Here is a 19,056-nt window from a genome sequence, read left to right as displayed (position 1 = left end):
ATGACCCTTGTGCTGTGTTTTGATGGGAAATGAACAAATGGTAGACATTGAGTGCCATTCTCTATTCATTGTAGTCATCCTGTACACTTTGACTGGGTAAAGACATTTACTGCAGTAGCCTAGTATGTGAAGCAAAACTGTCATCCCCAGCAGTCACTTCAGGTGCCCAAATTATGGTCATTTTTGGAAGGTAATGCTGCTAATACCTACCTGACTCTTTCATACTTCAGCTTACCTCCCCTTCCATTGTCTTTATCCTCCTCCATTTCTGGCTTCCACATCTTCTTTACCCTCCGCTCACTTCATCTCTACTTATCCCTCTCCTATCCTCCCCATGGCAAGGATCAACTACTTTTGTGTATACATCATTGTTGGTCTTTATTATAAGCAGCTCCATCAACAGGGAAGACAGATGTGAGTGAGGAGGGAGTAGGACAAAAATCCCTGATAACAGCTTTTTTTTCAGCGACATGTCAATTTGAATAAGATACAATTGTTTTTTCTCTTTTCCTTAGAGGGTGAATGAAAGACAAATTAGGATCTATAAATCCCAGGGTAATATGAAATAGGAAAAGAAAAAAAAATGTTACAATTAAAATAAAAGTTTGTCTGACTTGAGATGAGAGAAAAATGTTGAGCAAATCCAGGATTAGAAGATCATTGGCCCCTTCTTGGCATAGTGAATGGACCTAGATGATCTTGGATCTCCCTCAATACTTAACTTGAATGAAAGATAACACATCGGAGTGAAACTCTGGTGCAATTAATCAGGTGAGAAATGAAAAGGGTTCAAAAAAGTAATAAACATATGATGGAGTTATTAGTGAAAGGAGGTGATAGCCTTTTGAGAGTCTAATCGTACCCATCAACCCACCTCATTCATGAACAGGAGAGAATACAAGTGAGTCAAAGAGCATTAATGAAATGTACATTGAAGGATGGTGTTGAGAAATAGTCATTTATGTTTGGTCAACTCCTTCACCAGTGGCAGCTAAGCTAATGTGGCATAGGGTGAAAAGAAGATCAATGACAATTTTTTATTGACAATGATCTACAGTGACCTATGCATTACAAACTATCAGTGTAATTTGACCCACTAGGGAGCATAAAATTTGATTGCTCAGTAATATTTAACTTGTGGCTACTTCTCTTAATCAGTGTTAAACTTTTAATAATATTATATTATTTGGATTTGTGAAAACTGTCTTTGTCTTTGAAATTCAGCTAATATTTTTCTGGAGTAACTATAATACAATCTAAAAAAGTAGGTGGCAAAAGACATGCTAATATCATGATATCAGTGGGTCCTTATAATAGTTGTCTATTAGCCAATTTAGGTCTTCAAAGGAACAAAGCACTAAGAATAGCTGCACTTCAAAGCCTGTTCCAACAAGACACTGAAAACTTAAAAAAATCATTCTACAGCTACTTATACTTTCTAACCCCTTTCATTTCACCCAACAAATCTTTTCCTCCCTCTATCTTGCTTGCCAATCATTCTTCCCTTAATAACATTCTTTAGCATTCCATTGCCTATTAAAATGACCTGCATCCATTTTCCCTGCATTTTTTAAATTTCTTCCAGCAAACATCCCCACTAATACCATGCCTAGAATTATGTTTACTTTCCTTTCTGTCAATTTTATTCTGTCCATTCTTGTCCAATCCCACATCTCAAAAGCTATCAAGTCTAATTGGAGGCTTCATGTTAGTGGAAGATGAAATTTTGTTTTTATAAAAGTTTGTATCCTTTAATTTCTTCTCTGCATCAGCTTACATAGGTGTCAGAACCTACATGGCATGGCTTTTGGAATGACAGATGAAATTAAAATTCACCTTCAATGTCTTCTCCCTCCAATCTATCCCTATTTTCTGTAATATACTCATTAGTTTTTCCCAATTCACTCTATCAAACGCCTTATCAAAATCTATGAAACAGGCAAATATGTCCTGATTGTATTCTATATTCCTCTTGATTAGTGATCTCACTACTGCAATGGCGTCATGCATGCCTCTCCCCTTCCTTAACCCAACTCATCATCCCCTAAGTAATCAATTGCCTTACTCTCTATCCTTCTGTTGATGATCCTACAATTAAGGTATGTTCTCATTTTTAAGTTTATATTTTGCCTTTTGAATAATTTAAAGTTTTTTGTAAATAGCATGTTGTAAACATGTCTTTTGGAAAAATATGTAGAGAGGATTTTTTGCTATTTTCAGGTATGTTAACATTTTTTCATGGGATCGACCATATATATTCTTTATACGAATATTTCTTTTGATTATTATTACTTTTATTTGATAATAACATTTAAGTCCATTCAATCAGGCTTCTCTTCTGCCTTCCTTTCTGTTGCTGTCAATATTATGGTACAAATATTCCATGTGATGATGACCATAAATCCCTTGCCTCTCCTACTGCTGGGCACAAAACTTTCGCCAATTGTCCAAGTCCTCTGTTGGCCAGGACTTCATGTTAGTGTCCATCATAATTGCTAAGGAATGAGTGGCTTCCTCAATAGCACTTTTAAAGTAGCACCAAAGCTTAATGTGGTCATAATTTACCCTTTGAGCTCTGTGGCAGGAGCAATTAACATTGTTCTTGCCAATATACAGTATTGTATAGCTCTAGGGTTCATCCGAACATGGAAGCCCTTCTGACGTATCAAGGTTCTAGTTCTATGGGAGGTCTAAATATTATCAACAGATTAAAAAAAAATAAGAAAGATTGACAGGAATATGAAGCTAGGTGAAATAGAGAACACTTGGAAGGTGAATTAGAGCTGTCCCGCCAAAATCAAAATCTTTGTGTTCCAGCATATTTGCCAGCTGAATGCAGAGAAACTTCCTTTCCATTGAAGTTGTGCAAGGTCACCAAATTTGCATCACTGAGCCAAGGCTCAGTGAATGTAAATGCCCATTTAATTACATATTTCAGTGATTCAAATGAAGTTGGTAGTCATTATAAACGCTGTTTTATGTACATTTTAAGAATGGTGAGAAATTTAGTGACAGTTACTGGAATGACATCATCCACTAATGTGCTCCAAAATGCAAAAAATTCTGTTTTAAAGTCATTCTCCTTGACTGAGATTTGAACCTGGATTCCTCAATTACTGGCAAAGTGCTGTTGCTATTTAAGCTACTGAGATGTCCTAATGCCCTAATTTTCAACTTTCACTTTCCTTCTTTAGAAATATTTGAAGCCACAGTTTTTTATCTTGGTCCAGTTTAACTTTTAAATGGCTCTTTGTTATTGGGATGGCATCTGACATGGGTACATCACATATCCAAAGAGTCAAACTATCTCTTAATTGAGATAAATGAATCATAATACCAATATTGCTTTTGTGCCAATGCATGTTAAAAATGTCGCCTTAATTGACATTAAGTTTACCCATGAAATTTCACTACAGATTTTAGCTTAGAGATATTTGTTAAGGATGAAATACCTTGATATAAATGCAAATGGTAAACTTTTCTCCATGACATGGATAATGAGATACTAGTGAGGTAATCCTAGGTAGGTAATATTTCTCATAGAAACACTGAGGACCGAAAGACTTTTAGGAGTAATTATTCTCGAAGTGATCCTCTTTATGTTAACACTGCCATACTTCCTTGATTTCTACTTGACTGGAAGGTTGTTCTTGCCTTTTATGATATAGCATCACTGCAGTTCATCAAAAAACCATTAAAATGACCTTCATTCATTTGGGAGCCCATGGCCAGCAGTCAGAGGTAGGTCAGAAGAGCTATGTTTATCACTGGATTTCCTGTTTGTCATATGAAATATTTTCGTACTCATTACATGACTTTATAGAACATTTAAGGTCAATAACAAAATTTTCAAGAATTACCCTTGATTTATTTACGAATGATCATTACATATTTTATTGAAGGTTATATATTGTAGATATTAATGAATCAGTACAACTTTAAGATTTCATACCTTTCAATCATTAGAAATATTAAAAACTAATATGACTAGGTGGCTCATGTTCATGTATTGAATTTACATATCAGGGGAGGAAAGGTAAGGAATGTCCATTTATTCTTTTGGTGTATCAGCTAGAGTTCATACGGAACAGGTGGGTAATTACAGATATGCAAGAATTTCAGGGTAAGGGTGGAGAGAAACCTGGCCCTGGGTTTAGCCTGCCAATAATATAAGAAACAAGGATTCTACACAACAGATGACTCACTACGTGAAGTGCCCTCCACATAGTACTCTAATTGCGATTTGGTTCCCTTCGAAAGAACTCTACCCTGGTCCCTCGGGTTAGGAAGCCAGGACACAAGCCACTGCACCCTTAACACATTAATGGTAGGGTAAATTTATCAGTTATCAAGTGTAAATGAATGGCAACCGTTCAATTATAATGTCATCGGTAGCTTGCGAATATAAATTCAGGGGAATTAGAAAAACTTTGAAGGCTTCACTGAAATCGATTGTGCTACCGCACAGTTTGACGAAATGACCATCTTCCATTTCTATAAGATGACCAGGCTGAGCACTGTTGCCACCATATCCCTATTCTCTATGGTCCAAAAATTATTTTAGACGACAATACACCAGGCATGTAATACTATTAAGACATTGAGCCTGTCAGCTTTCATCAGCTCATTCTTTCTAGCCTCCCTCACAACATCCCTACAGTTCATCTTTTCCTCCTCCTGTGATTGCCTCCATCTCCTAATACAGCCTTGAACTTTTCTTCTTTGAAAACCCTCAACTGCATTTGCCACCTTAGGCAGACGGCTAGGGTATTTTATAAATTTGAGGAGTAGAATTCTGTCAAAAATGTGAAATAGGTCGGCTCCACTAATAACTTCCACTACTATCACTCTTAGTCTATATGCCCGTCGAATAATTGCTGTGTTACACTGTCATCATTATTATTTCTCAATTTCAAATTATTCTTTGGCTGACACAATTGTTTCGCAGATATATTTCAATTTCCATTTCATGGAAATTCAATGCAAATTTGAAACATCATCATCGTCGTACCGCGCACAACTTACCTGCTGTCATAAAATATCACAAGTAGAATTTCTGATTTGGTTCAATTCAACCAGAGGGCCTCGAAAATCCATGATAATCATCTTAATAGTTGGTCCATTGAAACCAAGCCTTAATCTACGAGAATTTAGAGTAACAATTTTAATGTTGTTTACTAATAACAGGTCATTGTTAACCCAAAAACATGGAAAATAATCAAACGCTATGCCAGTCGATCAAGGACAAAGCAAGTAATTAAAGTGAGTTCAATAAAGCCATTGATGAGAACGATAATCACATTTAAAGGACTTCAATAAAGTTGTACCGAAGGTATGAGTTTAATGAGTGCGTATTACGACACACAGCATAAAGAAATAGCAGCAGTGGGGTAAGCGTAGGCCGATATTGTAAAGGGAAAATACCATTTAGCCAGTCGAGAAAAGGGTCCTCTGCTGGGTTATGACAGTACAGCTGAAAGAGCTAGAACATTCATGTCAACCTATAACTCCTTTCATCTTGATTTAATGGCGTATTCATCGGCATCAACCTACGCAGTCAAATTTTCACAAACAAAACCTAAGGTATATTGCTACAGTGAATTGGATGACGGACTATACGCAGTAACTTACAATAGCCTCAACTGACGCTCTTAACTCATGACCAAACCTGGCTGCGTTACTTTCACGGCTTTGATATCTTTTCTTGCCCTTTCCACCATCACTTTCTCATTGCGTCACGCGTTCACAATGAAGTTCCGGTAATCTCCGCCAGGTAGAGAAACCTGTGAGCGTCATCTTTGGTCTTCTGTACCAGTGAAGCTGGGTAATTATTTTCACATGTGCGAAAGATTCAACAGGTGGGTGTAGTACACTTTCTATTTCAAAATATGTTTGGAAAAGCTTAAATTAAGAATTATAATAATTCAAACAAAGTTTCTATTTGCTTTAGCACTAAAGTCGTTTGTCCTTAATTAGTCTTTGCAGAAGGTGTGTGTATACAAAATGGGATGGGTGGATGTCTGAGTTTAGACAGCGAAGAGGCCAAAGCCAGGAGGAGAAGTGAAGAGATAGACAGGCAGCTGGGAGAGCTAGCGAAACAGGAGAGCAATGTGATCAAAATTCTCTTATTAGGTAAGCTGCTTGAAGCAATTTTAAGATCTCGTAAGACGCAAATTTTCGTCTGTTTACGTTTTTAATTCTCCCCGTAGTGACTCAATAGTTACGAAGTACGGGTATCGCACTCTGTGAGATATGAGACTTTAAATCTTTTAAACACTTATTAATGTTTCGATGAAGGAGATCAAGATAAAGTAAATTGCAATGATCTTTTAGTTAATTCATGGTCGTTCCTCAGAATTCATTTCGTGTTACTTTCCCAGAAAACCATAGCACACAATCAGATATATTTATGTTTGTATAAACTGGTTGTCATAATTCTACCATAATCACAAACAATTTTTTTACTGAAGGTCATTTATGTGGATACAGTGGTAGAAATGGCCATAAAAAATGCTTATTTTGCTACTCCTTGATTAATATTTGCCCGGTGATGTTTTACATATCGAGTCTATTCCTCGGAAAGTATCTAAGTAGTAATTTCTCGTTTTCCAATAGAGGACTTTTATGCTAATATAATTTTTAAGCGACTTATCATGTCAAATGGAAATGAAGAAGCTAAATTCATATCGCCGGAATATCCTAGGTCGCTCTGAATTCGGCCCTTTATTGTTAGAAATAATCGTCTGCACCATTTTATGATGAGAAAGTATGGCATTTTCAATGAAGAAATTTGAAAGTATCTACTTAACGTAATTAAGGGTCAAAAACTGGGTCGGGGAACAATTGTAGCGTTTTTATCTTCGCCTTTAAATTAACTTATATCTCAACAATATTAGTTCTTAGTATCAGGAAATAGGCCCTCGTTTAAATCTGAAAAGAGTTGCGACTGAAATTCTGGGAAACGACACCTGAACAACTTGTTAGCAGATAAGACTAGGGGTAGAAATGAAACCGACGAATTTATTTATTTTATTTACTTATTTTAAAACATTATTCACATACAGCAGTAGCGCCAATTTACACTGAAAAATATAACAAACATGAAAGAGGACAAAAGACAATAACAGCATAAACAACGAGAACCGAACATGGACGGGGGAAAAATTTCATTTATTGAAAGGTGGGAAAAAGCTTGGGTGGTGAAATTTTTGCTTGATCAATTGAAAGGATCGACAGTGTGAGGGAGTGAATTTAGAAGGGAGGAGAGACGAAATTAAGGTGAGCACTTGGTGATAGACATTCTAGGAATAGGCAGATGGAGTAGGGAGTGGGTGCCGGTGGAAAGAGTTGGTATCCTGAAGTTGAAGAGAGACAGCATTTCAGGGCAATCAATAGTCAAGTTTAGGATGTTGTGGAGCAGTTTTAAATTATCTTTAAGTCTGTGGTTTTGGGGGACTAGAAATGGATAATAGACTTGGGGCTTATGCTCTGTGACACAGAGCATAAGCCCAACTGGGCGACCTCTGAAAAATAAAGCCGCTTAAAAAACGGCAAGGCATGTCGTCGTTAGAAATGGATAAAGAAGACAACAGCGTTTGAGTTCATATTGTGGAAATGTGGGACTCGGTGTTTGACTATTTTGGCAAAGAAGTGAGAGATGCAATCGAGGGATTTTAGATTAGTTGGGGATGAGGTGGACCAAATTGGGGAGCAATATGATACTATGGGGAGGGCAATTGTTGAGAAGTATGAATGGAGTGCTAATGGATCTCTAATTTCTGTGAAGCGGTAAAGAAGGCCTAATAGGGGCATTGCTTTTTTTTACATTCTGTGTGTGGTTGGAGTAATTTAGTTTATGGTCAGTTAAAACGCTAAGGTCTTTCATGGTTGTTACTTCTGGGAGTTGAGTTAATTGAGTAGTTGAACATCAGGGGTTTTTTTTCAGAGCAAGAGTCATGATGTTGCATTTTCCAGGGTTTAAGTTAAGCTTCCAGGTATCACACCGAAGGGAAATTTGATGTAAGGCAAGTTGAAGGTGAACATATTCAGAAGTGTTATTAATTTGCTTGTAAATCTTGCAATCATCAGTTTAGAGAAGGGTATGGACCTGTTAGGAAAGGAGTCGGGAAGGAAGATCATTAACGAATAAATTGAAAAGATATGACCCAAGGACACTGCCATAGGGAACCTTAGACGTCACAGGAGACCAATAGGAAGAAGCATCCGAGAGTATCAACCACACTGTCATCAGATCCAACGTGAAGAAAGTATGTTAGGAACATTAGTGGAGTAATATTTAGGAAACTATAGGAGTTCATTAAATGAATTGCAGTGGAACATTCAAATGAAAAAGTTAAGCGGACATATTTGGTATTGGCTTGACTTCATTTTGAATATTTATCGAGAATATTCTAGTTGATCTTTCATAATATGAATTAATTATGGAATCAGGATACAAAGGAAAGCTGCCCATTTCGTGAATAATTGTCATGAATGAACAGTAAGTGCCACATTATTCTAAGGTCTAGGTTGAGAGACATGGGATTCATGAATATTACGTACATTAATTAAACTTTTGGAAAAGTAAAAATCATTTCAGTTTAGAACTGGCACAAGAATTGTAGCACCAAATTACTTAGGTAGGTTAGGCCAAAATGAAAATTTGGGTAATGGACTTAAGAATCAATTGATGCAAGGATTCAATTTTCTCTTGGACAATTACGATGAAAACGGTAGGTAGCAATTAACAAAATATACTTCCTGAATTCTATGAAATTTCTTACGCTTAATGGCTGGTGAGGTAACTCCTCACCATATGCATTTGTGGGGTCTTTTTGGTTGAGATGAACGTGATACCCAAGAATGTAATGTCAAATGGTCCCAGAAAGCAATATTGTATTATGATACATGGAAATACACAGTCTAATGTGGCTGAAATTTTTGTGAAATATATATACCTGTTTTAGAAGTGAATACCAAAATTGTCCTTTGGTCAACTCATTTTTGAGTGCATTAATTAATGGTCTTAAGTGGGTGATTGAAGAGTATTGCACCTTGGAGTATTTAAAAAGTGTGTTATTCAGTTAAAATGGCTCGCTGAATGTTTGTAACTTTCCATGTGTGATTGCTCTATTTTTAAACTCCACATCTGGCTTGCATATTTTGTAACCCTGTCTTTGATAAGATGCATTAGTGAATCTCAATTTTTATTAGGATAGTAGTGTGATAGTTTATCAGTAATTAAAATAATTTTTATTGTAAAGGAAATAAAAATTGGGGTAATAAGATAGAGAGGAAAAGAAAAAAGGATGATAGGAAAGGAAAAGAATGACGAGTCACAATCTGCCACTTTTGATAATTTTAGGGATCAACTGCAGTTTATGGATGCAGTTTTCTCCTTGGTAAAGCATATTCCAGTTAGCTGGCAATCGTGTGACTTGGTAGGCTTCCTTAAATGTTTGCTTGGTGATCTGTTTTGTCTTGTTACATAGATCTGAAGCTTGGAGCTAAGAAGTTGATGGCATCTCTTGTTTCAGGAATGGAATTTACTCAACACAACACATTATTCAAAATCAACCTGCCACTCAAGATTTCTTTCCTTCTCTCAATTTTTCATAGCAATTACTCTTCTTTGTTGTCACCACTCCAACTTTCAATACAATTCTTCACAATTTTCTGTTTGTCTATTACCCAGTTTGTTCTTTCACAGGTACACTAATTTCAATTAAGTTGTTGTGGTGAGCGGAGCCATTTATCATTTTCTATTTCAAGAATTGGTTTCTTGGTTAAGGGTTGAACTCCGTAATTTATGTCGCTTATATTCTTATATATTAAGTAAATATTATACATTGGTCACCTTTTATGTCATAATTACAATGGTACTAAGGTTATATATATTCCAGTTGCTGAGAAACATTCCCCGAATATGCTACTCTTATTATCACAGTCAGTCATTGGATTAGTTAGAGCTGTGATTCATGGCTTCCTTGTGACAGGCTTTTGGTGGCCTATAGTTTTAGCATATTCTATGAAACCATTCTTCATTTCTTATCATCTTTCTTCAATTCATCCTGTGTTATTGCATTTTTCCATTTTATGTTGGAATCCCAACCATGCTCAGTTTTCTTTTATTTCTCATACTGCCTGGGAGTTTTTATTTTTTTTCTGTAGCCTCATGGATTTCAGATGGCCTTTTATTAGTGCTAAATTATGGTTTCTGTCGATGTCTGTTCCCATATAGGCAGTCCTTAACTCAATTCCTAAAGCTCTACCTACGAAATTAATTCTGTTCATTTGGCAGCCCATTAATCACTTTTGGTCATAAATATTAAATTATGATTCATATGAATAATTTTCATGTTTTGAAATTTGCATTGTAGAAAATGTTTTGAATTACCAGATACCTAATGTTATTCTTAAACTTCAGGAGCTGGAGAAAGTGGTAAAAGCACTTTGGTCAAGCAGATGAAAATAATTCATAGTGATGGATTCACTAAAGAAGAACTACGGAGTTTTCGGCCTACAGTTTTGGATAATCTCCTGTCATCCATGAAGTATGTTCTAAATGGAATGGGATTACTACGTATCAATCTGCAATCAGCAAAAAACAAGGTGAAATTTAGAAATGGGTTCTTGCTTTGTCGTAGTACCTGTTAGATCTCCTATTATATCAAGGATTACTGTTGCTTTATTTTTAATAAACCCTATGGTAATTCTAGGCCCATGCACTGACTATTTTATCCAGTACAAGTTGTTTTGACAAGGAATTTTTTATGATCACTGAAGTTTCTGCTGCACTGCAAGCTCTTTGGCAAGATCGTGGTGTTAGGCTTGCTGTTGCACGTGGTTATGAGTATGAACTGAATGATTCTGCCATTTAGTAAGTCTTTTATGCCAACAGCCTTTCATATTGGTAAATTGTCTCATGGAAATGTTTTTCTGTGAAATTTTTCATAAGCTTGACGTTTTCTTGAATTGATTTGATGTTCTGTCTTTATTATTAGTTTATTTGAAAACATGGAGCGTATCTGTGATGACAAGTATACACCAACTCCAACTGATGTTCTTCGTGCTAGAGTGAGAACAAATGGTATTATTGAAACCCACTTCAAAATTAATGATGTAATTATAAGGTATGCTGATCTTTTTGAAATATTTTGTAGTCTGTTAATCAATATTTGATTCAATGCATGTTTATTGGAGACTATTAACTGAAGCTACATGTAAAATCAAGTCAGTGATGGCATAGTTCATGCATACTGTTGCCTTTCCCTTTTTTGGGATTGGAATTTATTGCGATCTAATGGAGTGTTCTGGCCATATTCCTCCTTAATTGTTTCTAGCTTAACTTAATGGAATCGATTCATATTGGAAATGGAAACATATTAACTTTGTGATTCCACAGAAAATTTATTACGATACCACCTGGGATACGACGTTCAATGTGAACATGACATTGAATGTCAAAACCTGGGTCATATTGTAATACATTTTCTGTCGAATCACAAAGTTACTATTTTTAAAATTTCTTATATTCCTCCTTCATAAATGCTAGAGCTTAGCCCATAAACATATTCTTTCGTCATCTTCCCAGACTTTCATTAGTTCTTCCAAGATGTAAGGTTCACCACTGTGTCGTCGATTTTCTTTACTAAATCATTATATAGTATGTCTGAACCTGAGCTATCTTCGTTGACATAATATTCCCTTTCCATCTCCAATCTGACTGGCCTTACATCCTTACCATTTGGTTCTTTTAGGTACAGATGTAATGTATGCATGGATATATGTTTGTTTTCATCTACATAAATCATCTTTTTCATTTTGAGGCCTTGAGATTCTGGATTACAATTATAGAATGAAAACCATGTAAATCCATAAAAATTCACACGATTTTTTAGAAGAAAGGGATTTTGCCATGTGAAAGTTGAGGACTTTCGATGTATTGCTAAAATCCAGATTTAGCATCCATAATCTGCATGTTTTGGTCAAAACAGCATGCTTTTACTTGTACCATATCAAGGAGCTCATATTTATTGAATATTGTTTTCAAAACTGTTCTAAGCTTTTATTGGGCAACATTTCTATTTATTTCCAGTATGTTTGATGTTGGTGGTCAGCGGTCTCAAAGGAGAAAGTGGATCTATTGTTTTGATGATGTTCGAGCTGTCTTATTTGTTGTCTCTCTAAGTGGATATGACATGACTCTTGTGGTAAGTTATTAATTATTATTTCATATGAAAGTGTAGTCGAGTGAAGTGTAAAGTTTTATTAGAAATACAAAGAAGCAATTAATTTCAGTAGAAATAAGAGATGCTCTTGTCTAGATTATTGTTTGCTGTCTTATTCTTAGTTATTACTAATTACTTTTTTACATGAATGCACTTTAAAAAATTTAACTATCATGATGGGAATTTCTTGAAGAAATTTGTTAATATTATTGCAGAAGTAATCTTGAATGAACCAGTTTCAGGTGCTTTTGTTTCATTGAGTAAAGAAAGCATAAGTTTCGTTAAAAATATTTGAAAATTTTGAACTCATTATATAGGACACTGTTATGTAATGGCATGTTGGCCATGATTCATTTATGTGCTTGTTTTCAAAAATCCTCAATTTTAACAATTTTTCCTACAAGTCCATAGTTTTTCACAGTTTTATACAGATGATATTTTAAGCTCAAAAATAGAATTCAACTGTGGGATTTCTGTGTCTTTACTTTGTAAATGTTATGCATGGAAAGTTATGATAGTTGAACCAGCTTTATTCAAACTTTGTACTGGCAAGTATTTGTATTGGACAGGAAAAAGACTGGATAATGTTTTCAAAGTATGCAGAAGTAAATAGCTGTAAAATGAAATCATTCCCTCAGGTGAAATATGTACGTGTACCATAAATGCTCTGAATTTAATAATTCATTGATATTATGCACATAAGATTTAGGTTCTGTGGGAATAAAAATTCTATGTATGAGTACAATTTCAAAAAGTTCTGCCTTTACACTTAATCCAATCATTAAGCACATCTCTTAGTCTTATAGAGATGCCAGAGGTGTGATGAATAAATTGTTAATGATTTCTTTCTCACCTAATCTCCTAATTGTTCAAATTATATCACAAGGTAGTTGAAATGGTAGGAATAGGTAAACACTGGAGTGATATAATAGTTCAGGTTTCATTTCCATTTCACTTCTTTTAGTACATTTCTGTGTGATCTTATGTATATTCCATTAAGCTCTGTGAACATTTTCAGTGCAGTGCATGAACTCAGTCATGTGTAATCCAACTCCATCATTATAAAGTGAATAGTCAGGATTGCTGACCTTATTATTCAAAGAGCTCGGGATTGTTTTCGTGGTATAGTGATATGACGAGCTTGGACTTGTCCCGCCTTTTTCTCTTCAGGTTAATACGAATTCCAAGAATCAAGGTATATTCTAAGTGGAAAGTGATATCTTCATTTTGTTTCAAAGACAAAAGCTAATCTAGAAAACTGCTGGGTGAGCATGCCATGTCCTTAAGTTTTCATCCTCATCAGTATATCAATCCTAAGATTGGTTTATTGCAGCCCTCCATTTTTCTCTATTCAGTGTTAATTCCCTCACCCCCAAATAACTTATCTGTTAAAGTCCTTAATTTGTTCTATGTAGTTAAATCTTGATATTCCTTGCTGGAAACCCATTAATTCTCCCTGTTGTGTTTCTAATTAATCCATTGTGCCTTATCATCATGAAAAATTAAAAATAAACTAACTGCTGGATGAGTATAAAATGTTGTTTGCTATAACTACACTTGGAGAACTAAGCATGGATACTCTTTTAACAATTGGTTCTAAATACTAAACCATGCAGGTAGACTTATACAGTAAATAATTGTTTTCTAAAATGTTTATGCAACCACTGATGGATGATTCGTTAACAATTTTGTTGAATGTTCAATAGCATTAATTATAATGCGCTCATTAAGAATTTTTAGCAAAGGACAGAATATAGCCTAACTTGATGCTCTAGATATTAGCTGATTATGGATTCTCTCATCCTGATTGGATTCAATAGGAGAGATAAAGTGAGAGTAAATCTTCTTATTCCTACTTAGTGTAAGTAGTGTGTAGATATCCTTGATATCGTTTTCTATAGCTAATAGCAGTATAGCTGATTTCAATGAATTTTTAATATTAGCTGGTTAAGACATATTAAAATATATTCCAGCTTTCTCCATGATCTACATATTAATCTTACTTTTTAAGTTTTTTCGTGTTATTGGACCATAAGGCTGAAGCCCATTTTTATTTTTATATTGTGTTTGATAATTTGGAAACATTAAGGACATTGTAATCATTGGTATTTGTATATTTCATTTCATGAGTAGTTTAATACTTCATAGAATGTAGGTTGAACTTATCGTGAATTTTCTTTTTTTTCCATAGGAAGATCCTTCTGTTAACCGCTTGGAAGAAAGTCTGACTTTGTTCTCTCAGATAATCAACAATCGTTTCTTCCGTGAAGCCTCCTTTGTCCTATTTCTAAATAAATTCGATTTATTCAGGGAAAAAATTCTGTATTCTGGAAGGCATTTGCGACTCTACTTCCCTGATTACAAAGGTAAACCACTTGTATGCGTGATAAAAGCATTTATGCATGGGTAGACGAATAATGTACTTCAGTGGAACCTCTCTGAATGGGCACCTCGCAACGCAAGTAATTTGCATGATGATCAAAAATATTGGTCCCGAAAACAACTCGTTTAGCGAGAGTTTTTTCGTATAATGAATGACGAGGAGAGGGGAATTCCCATATATATTCCCTGCCTGCTCCTGCAGTTTGTTTCTAGCACTTGTTCTACTAGCATCTTAGCATTGCTAGGGATCACACATTTTTTAAAAATGGTGTTAAAACATATTTTTAGTGATCTTTTTGTGAAAAGTTAAATAATATTTTGTGCATAGGTTTAAAATTTACCACAGAGAAAAATCCATAAGAAGAAAGCCATAAGAGAATAAAAATAAGAAATAAGAGAAATGGAAAGTAAAATAATTGAAAAACAGGAACAAGGTGTGAGCATGGCTGATCCAGTATGCACATCAACAATCAGTTGGCATCAACAATTGGCCTTTTCTTCAAGAACACAGACAAGACTTAGGAGATAGATGCTTCAAAGAGAGTGACAAGAGTATCTACATAAAAGTTACCTATTCTCACTGATGTTGAAAGGTTGCTTCTCATATGCTTAAACAAAAAGCTATTTCAAGGTGACAGCATTAACGAGAATATAATTTTTAAGGAGGGGAAAGTGATTTACTTCAACTTTATAAATAAGATCTCAGGATTATCAACGAGTGAACAAGTATTTGAGGGAGCCATGTATGATTCGAGATGTTAATGAGAAATATACAGTGAGAAGAAGAATTACGTTGTTCAGTAAACTCTTAGATATCCGTGCTAATGGGTGTATGATGATGCATGAATAATAAAAAAAAGGTAGTGGTAGTAGTATTTAGGGGAGGTGACTGACAACTAAGGTCATTTTTACTTACGAATGGGCAGGAAAGGATGAAGGTTGGATAGAAACCTGGTGTCGGCATAAGCCTACTCTTAATGAAAGGCACCAAGGGGTCCGCAGCTAAACGTTTCATCCGATGGATGGTGGACTCACTCAAAGTGCCCTCCCCACAAAGCACCTTAAGCTCAAGATATCACTGAAAAATATTCGATACCTCCGGGATTTGAACGTGGGCCCTCTTTCCAAAGAAACTGCAGGAGATGCCGCAACAGTAACTTTTAACGGAGTCCCGCAGCTTCTTTGCAATTTGTCAAAGTATAAACACCATAAGTGTTTAAAGTTGGCTTTAACCTCGTGGACTGTGGCGCGTCGCGCACGACTACGAATGCCTGTGACATTGTATGTACGGTATTTCCTCACAACATCTTGTTCCTTTAAAAGCCCCAGAATTTCAGAGTTTAAGAGGACGCCTCGGTAGCTTAAGTGACTAAAGCACTCAACCGGATATTGAGGGATCTGGGTTCGTATCCCAGTCAAGGCGAATGATTTTTACACTCTGAAATTGTTGCACTGGGCCCTCTTGGTGAGAAGCCAGTACGATAGCCACCACACCATCTCGATCCCAAAAAAATGCATAACTAAAATAAGCTGATAGGGTTGTTATATAAACGGAGACTCCTTTTTTGTTTTTAATTAATTTATGTTGTTTAACAATAGAAACAACATTTTTTCTCCATTCAGCCATTTTTATAAGGGTAAAATTATAGTGTTACAATAATAAAGAAGTATCATCAGATGAAGAGGAGAATTCGTTGTCTCAGGCGTGACTTCATGGAATCGACTTAACATAATGAAAGGAGAAACTTTGTAATTCCACATAGATTTATTCGACGGACGACCTAGGTTTCGACGTGGCACGTCATCATCAGGTACATTTTGTAAAGAAGACAGAGAATATATAGTCACACAAATTGGGGGGGGTGGGTTGGGGGGGGGGGAAGGCGAGAAGAGAGACAACTCCCCGGTCTGAGGTGAGGGTTAGGGGGTGGAAGAGGGGAAAAAACCCGCCCGGGCCAACCCCCCCCCCCCTGGGGTTTTTTCCCCTCTTCCACCCCCTAACCCTCACCTCAGACCGGGGAGTTGTCTCTCTTCTCGCCTTCCCCCCCCCCCCCAACCCACCCCCCCCAATTTGTGTGACTATATATTCTCTGTCTTCTTTACAAAATGTACCTGATGATGACGTGCCACGTCGAAACCTAGGTCGTCCGTCGAATAAATCTATGTGGAATTACAAAGTTTCTCCTTTCATTATGAAGAGGAGAACATATTTGCCTCAAAAACCATATTCAGAAAAACAACAAATTACTTGTGAAAGACAAGTATTGACAAAGGATCACTAATATGGATTCTTATCCGTTATATTATGTCAATGAAAATAATGCAGCATTCAATTCTCTCTATGATTATCTCTATTCAAATTTTGAGCTATCAGGAAGAGAATAACAGATAATCCTCAAAATTGATAATCCACTCATAGTTGAGAGTTTGCTGTACCTAATTTTTGGTGAAAATTTGCGATATATTTTATTTAAATTAGTACATTTCATATTTAAATGGGATCTTGTGACTCTTTGTTACTCTTATGCCTAATATGCCATTGGCGGTCAATGGTGCCCAAGATTAGATGCAGAAAATGTTCCATGGGGTTATATGTGTTAAAACCTGAGCTGATCTGGATTTTTTTATCTGGGCAAACCCCAGTTTCATATATTCTAGATTAGCAAGGGTTTAATATGGTGTGATTATAATCTGCATACCCCTTTTGTTATTTTTCTCTTGTTATTGATAGCATTTATTTGTGAAGTGGAAATGGAAGTAAAAACAGAGACATTGAACAATTGAAGTTGTAACCACATGCACCAGAATATTTAACATTTTTACTCTACACAAACTCTGTAATAATTATATATGCATGTATATGTAAGGGTTTGCTCTTGTCATTCTTTGCCATGTTAATTTAATTTATTCAGAAATAAAAGTCTGTGACTATGCAAAATAAAAGTAAAAGGTTCATTCTGTTAAGTACTATTATAACAATGTTATCTCTTCATAACTTTGATTGTTTACAAAATAACTCAATCATTGAATAATATTTTTATGGGATATTTAGATAAAAAAAATTAAATCCTTTTGGTTTTTTTGTGATTTAGAACTTGACACTAGAACTTAGAACATAGAGAAGGTTTACGTACTTTATAAGCAATAACTTACAGTAACATTGGTATTATTGTACAAATTTTATTCATTTCTAGGTCCTGATTATGATGTTGACAGAGGAGCACTATTTATTCAACACAAGTTTGCTGTCCGCAATCGCACAAGTTGTAAAGTACTTTACCCACATTTCACCACTGCTACTGATACTTCCAACGTGCAGGTTGTATTTCAAGTTGTAGTTGATATGGTTATCAGAGAAAACTTGCGTCAAGTCACTCTGATTTGATCTCATTGTTTATGTGTTCAGTCCATCAAATATTTTGTTACTTTTGGAGATTGATTTCTCTGAAATGTAATTTCATATGCTTCACATCAGCCATTTAATTGGATTTCAAGCTATCACCAGATTCATTTCATGAAAGAATGACTTACTATATTTATCAGTGGCAATTGCATACCTACTCCCTGTTTGAGTTGGTATTCATTGTGTGGAGTGTCAGCATACCATCTTAAAATCTGAAATAGTTACCATAATAATAACTTAAGTTTAAAGAGGCTTCTTGACATATTTTATACCATGTGCTATATGGAATCCCCTGTGGCTCCCTACTTACAAGTTGATTCATTTGAACAGTCTGGTCCCATGCTACTAATTTTTGGGCTTAAAATTGGCTAATCATTTTGAATTATACTAGGGAATTCTCCATTTGCATAATACTCCTGCTTGGATTGTCATTATGGTATGTCTATTGTGGTGGTTTTACCAAGCTGTTATTGTTAATTTTTGGGCATGCAACCATGACAGTTTGCCTTGCAAGCAGCAATTTGTGCCTTGTGATTTTGATTGTGATATAAAATGTGACTATTCACTGTAGGAAATCATTTTATTTGCTGAAGTTAAATGAGATTTGCCATATTTCAAATTTTTTGTCTATGGTCACTTTTATGATGATGACTCTATTGCCATGCAATGACAAAAAATCCTGCAAGGAATGGCTCATGTTCTTAAGGCACAGGATTGATGGCAGCATGGAGCAATGGGAGGAATCAGTGAAAGGAAAGAGAAAATGTTAAGATACTTACCCGTGCTTAAGATACCGTATAAATCTCAGCATGTAATCCCTCTTATATTTTTGCTTGGAATTATTTCTCTGGAGAAGGAATTCAATTTTATTATTGACTTTCTGAATTAGATAAATTTGGAATGTAAAATTACACAATGATATAATTAATAATTTACTTGCTGATAGGTTTCTTCCAGTACCCATAATGGCTGCACCTAAGAGTTAGTATTCATATTTTCCAAATATAATTAATAATTTTAGCGTGGCTCATATAAATGGCA

At 35.4% G+C, this 19,056-nt stretch overlaps 1 protein-coding gene across 1 annotated transcript; it reads left to right on the top strand.

The window, feature by feature from the left end:
* Positions 1-5,820: 5,820 nt before the first annotated feature.
* On the top strand, positions 5,821-18,517 carry LOC139690780 (guanine nucleotide-binding protein G(o) subunit alpha-like). The gene is made up of 8 exons (XM_071588338.1): positions 5,821-5,858; positions 5,977-6,132; positions 10,427-10,611; positions 10,719-10,879; positions 11,004-11,132; positions 12,098-12,212; positions 14,422-14,596; positions 17,807-18,517. Exons 2-8 carry the CDS (start codon positions 6,009-6,011, stop codon positions 17,995-17,997), a joined length of 1,080 nt encoding a protein of 359 aa, XP_071444439.1. The 5' UTR covers positions 5,821-5,858; positions 5,977-6,008; the 3' UTR covers positions 17,998-18,517.
* The last annotated feature ends 539 nt before the right edge of the window (positions 18,518-19,056 follow it).

The sequence above is a fragment of the Hetaerina americana genome, unplaced genomic scaffold, assembly GCF_022747635.1.
Source record: "Hetaerina americana unplaced genomic scaffold, ioHetAmer1.1.p SCAF_3, whole genome shotgun sequence".
Lineage (NCBI taxonomy): Eukaryota > Metazoa > Arthropoda > Insecta > Odonata > Calopterygidae > Hetaerina > Hetaerina americana.
The sequence above is the reverse complement of the archived record's forward strand: the minus strand, read 5'-3'. Positions and strand labels throughout refer to the sequence as shown.

Bases quoted from the DNA above. Each gene is read 5' to 3' on its own strand.
- LOC139690780 (XM_071588338.1), top strand. From the start codon at position 6,009: ATGGGTGGATGTCTGAGTTTAGACAGCGAAGAGGCCAAAGCCAGGAGG. The intron at 10,612-10,718 runs GTGAAATTTAGA...TGGTAATTCTAG, and splicing joins TGCAATCAGCAAAAAACAAG to GCCCATGCACTGACTATTTT. The intron at 12,213-14,421 runs GTAAGTTATTAA...TTTTTTCCATAG, and splicing joins GATATGACATGACTCTTGTG to GAAGATCCTTCTGTTAACCG.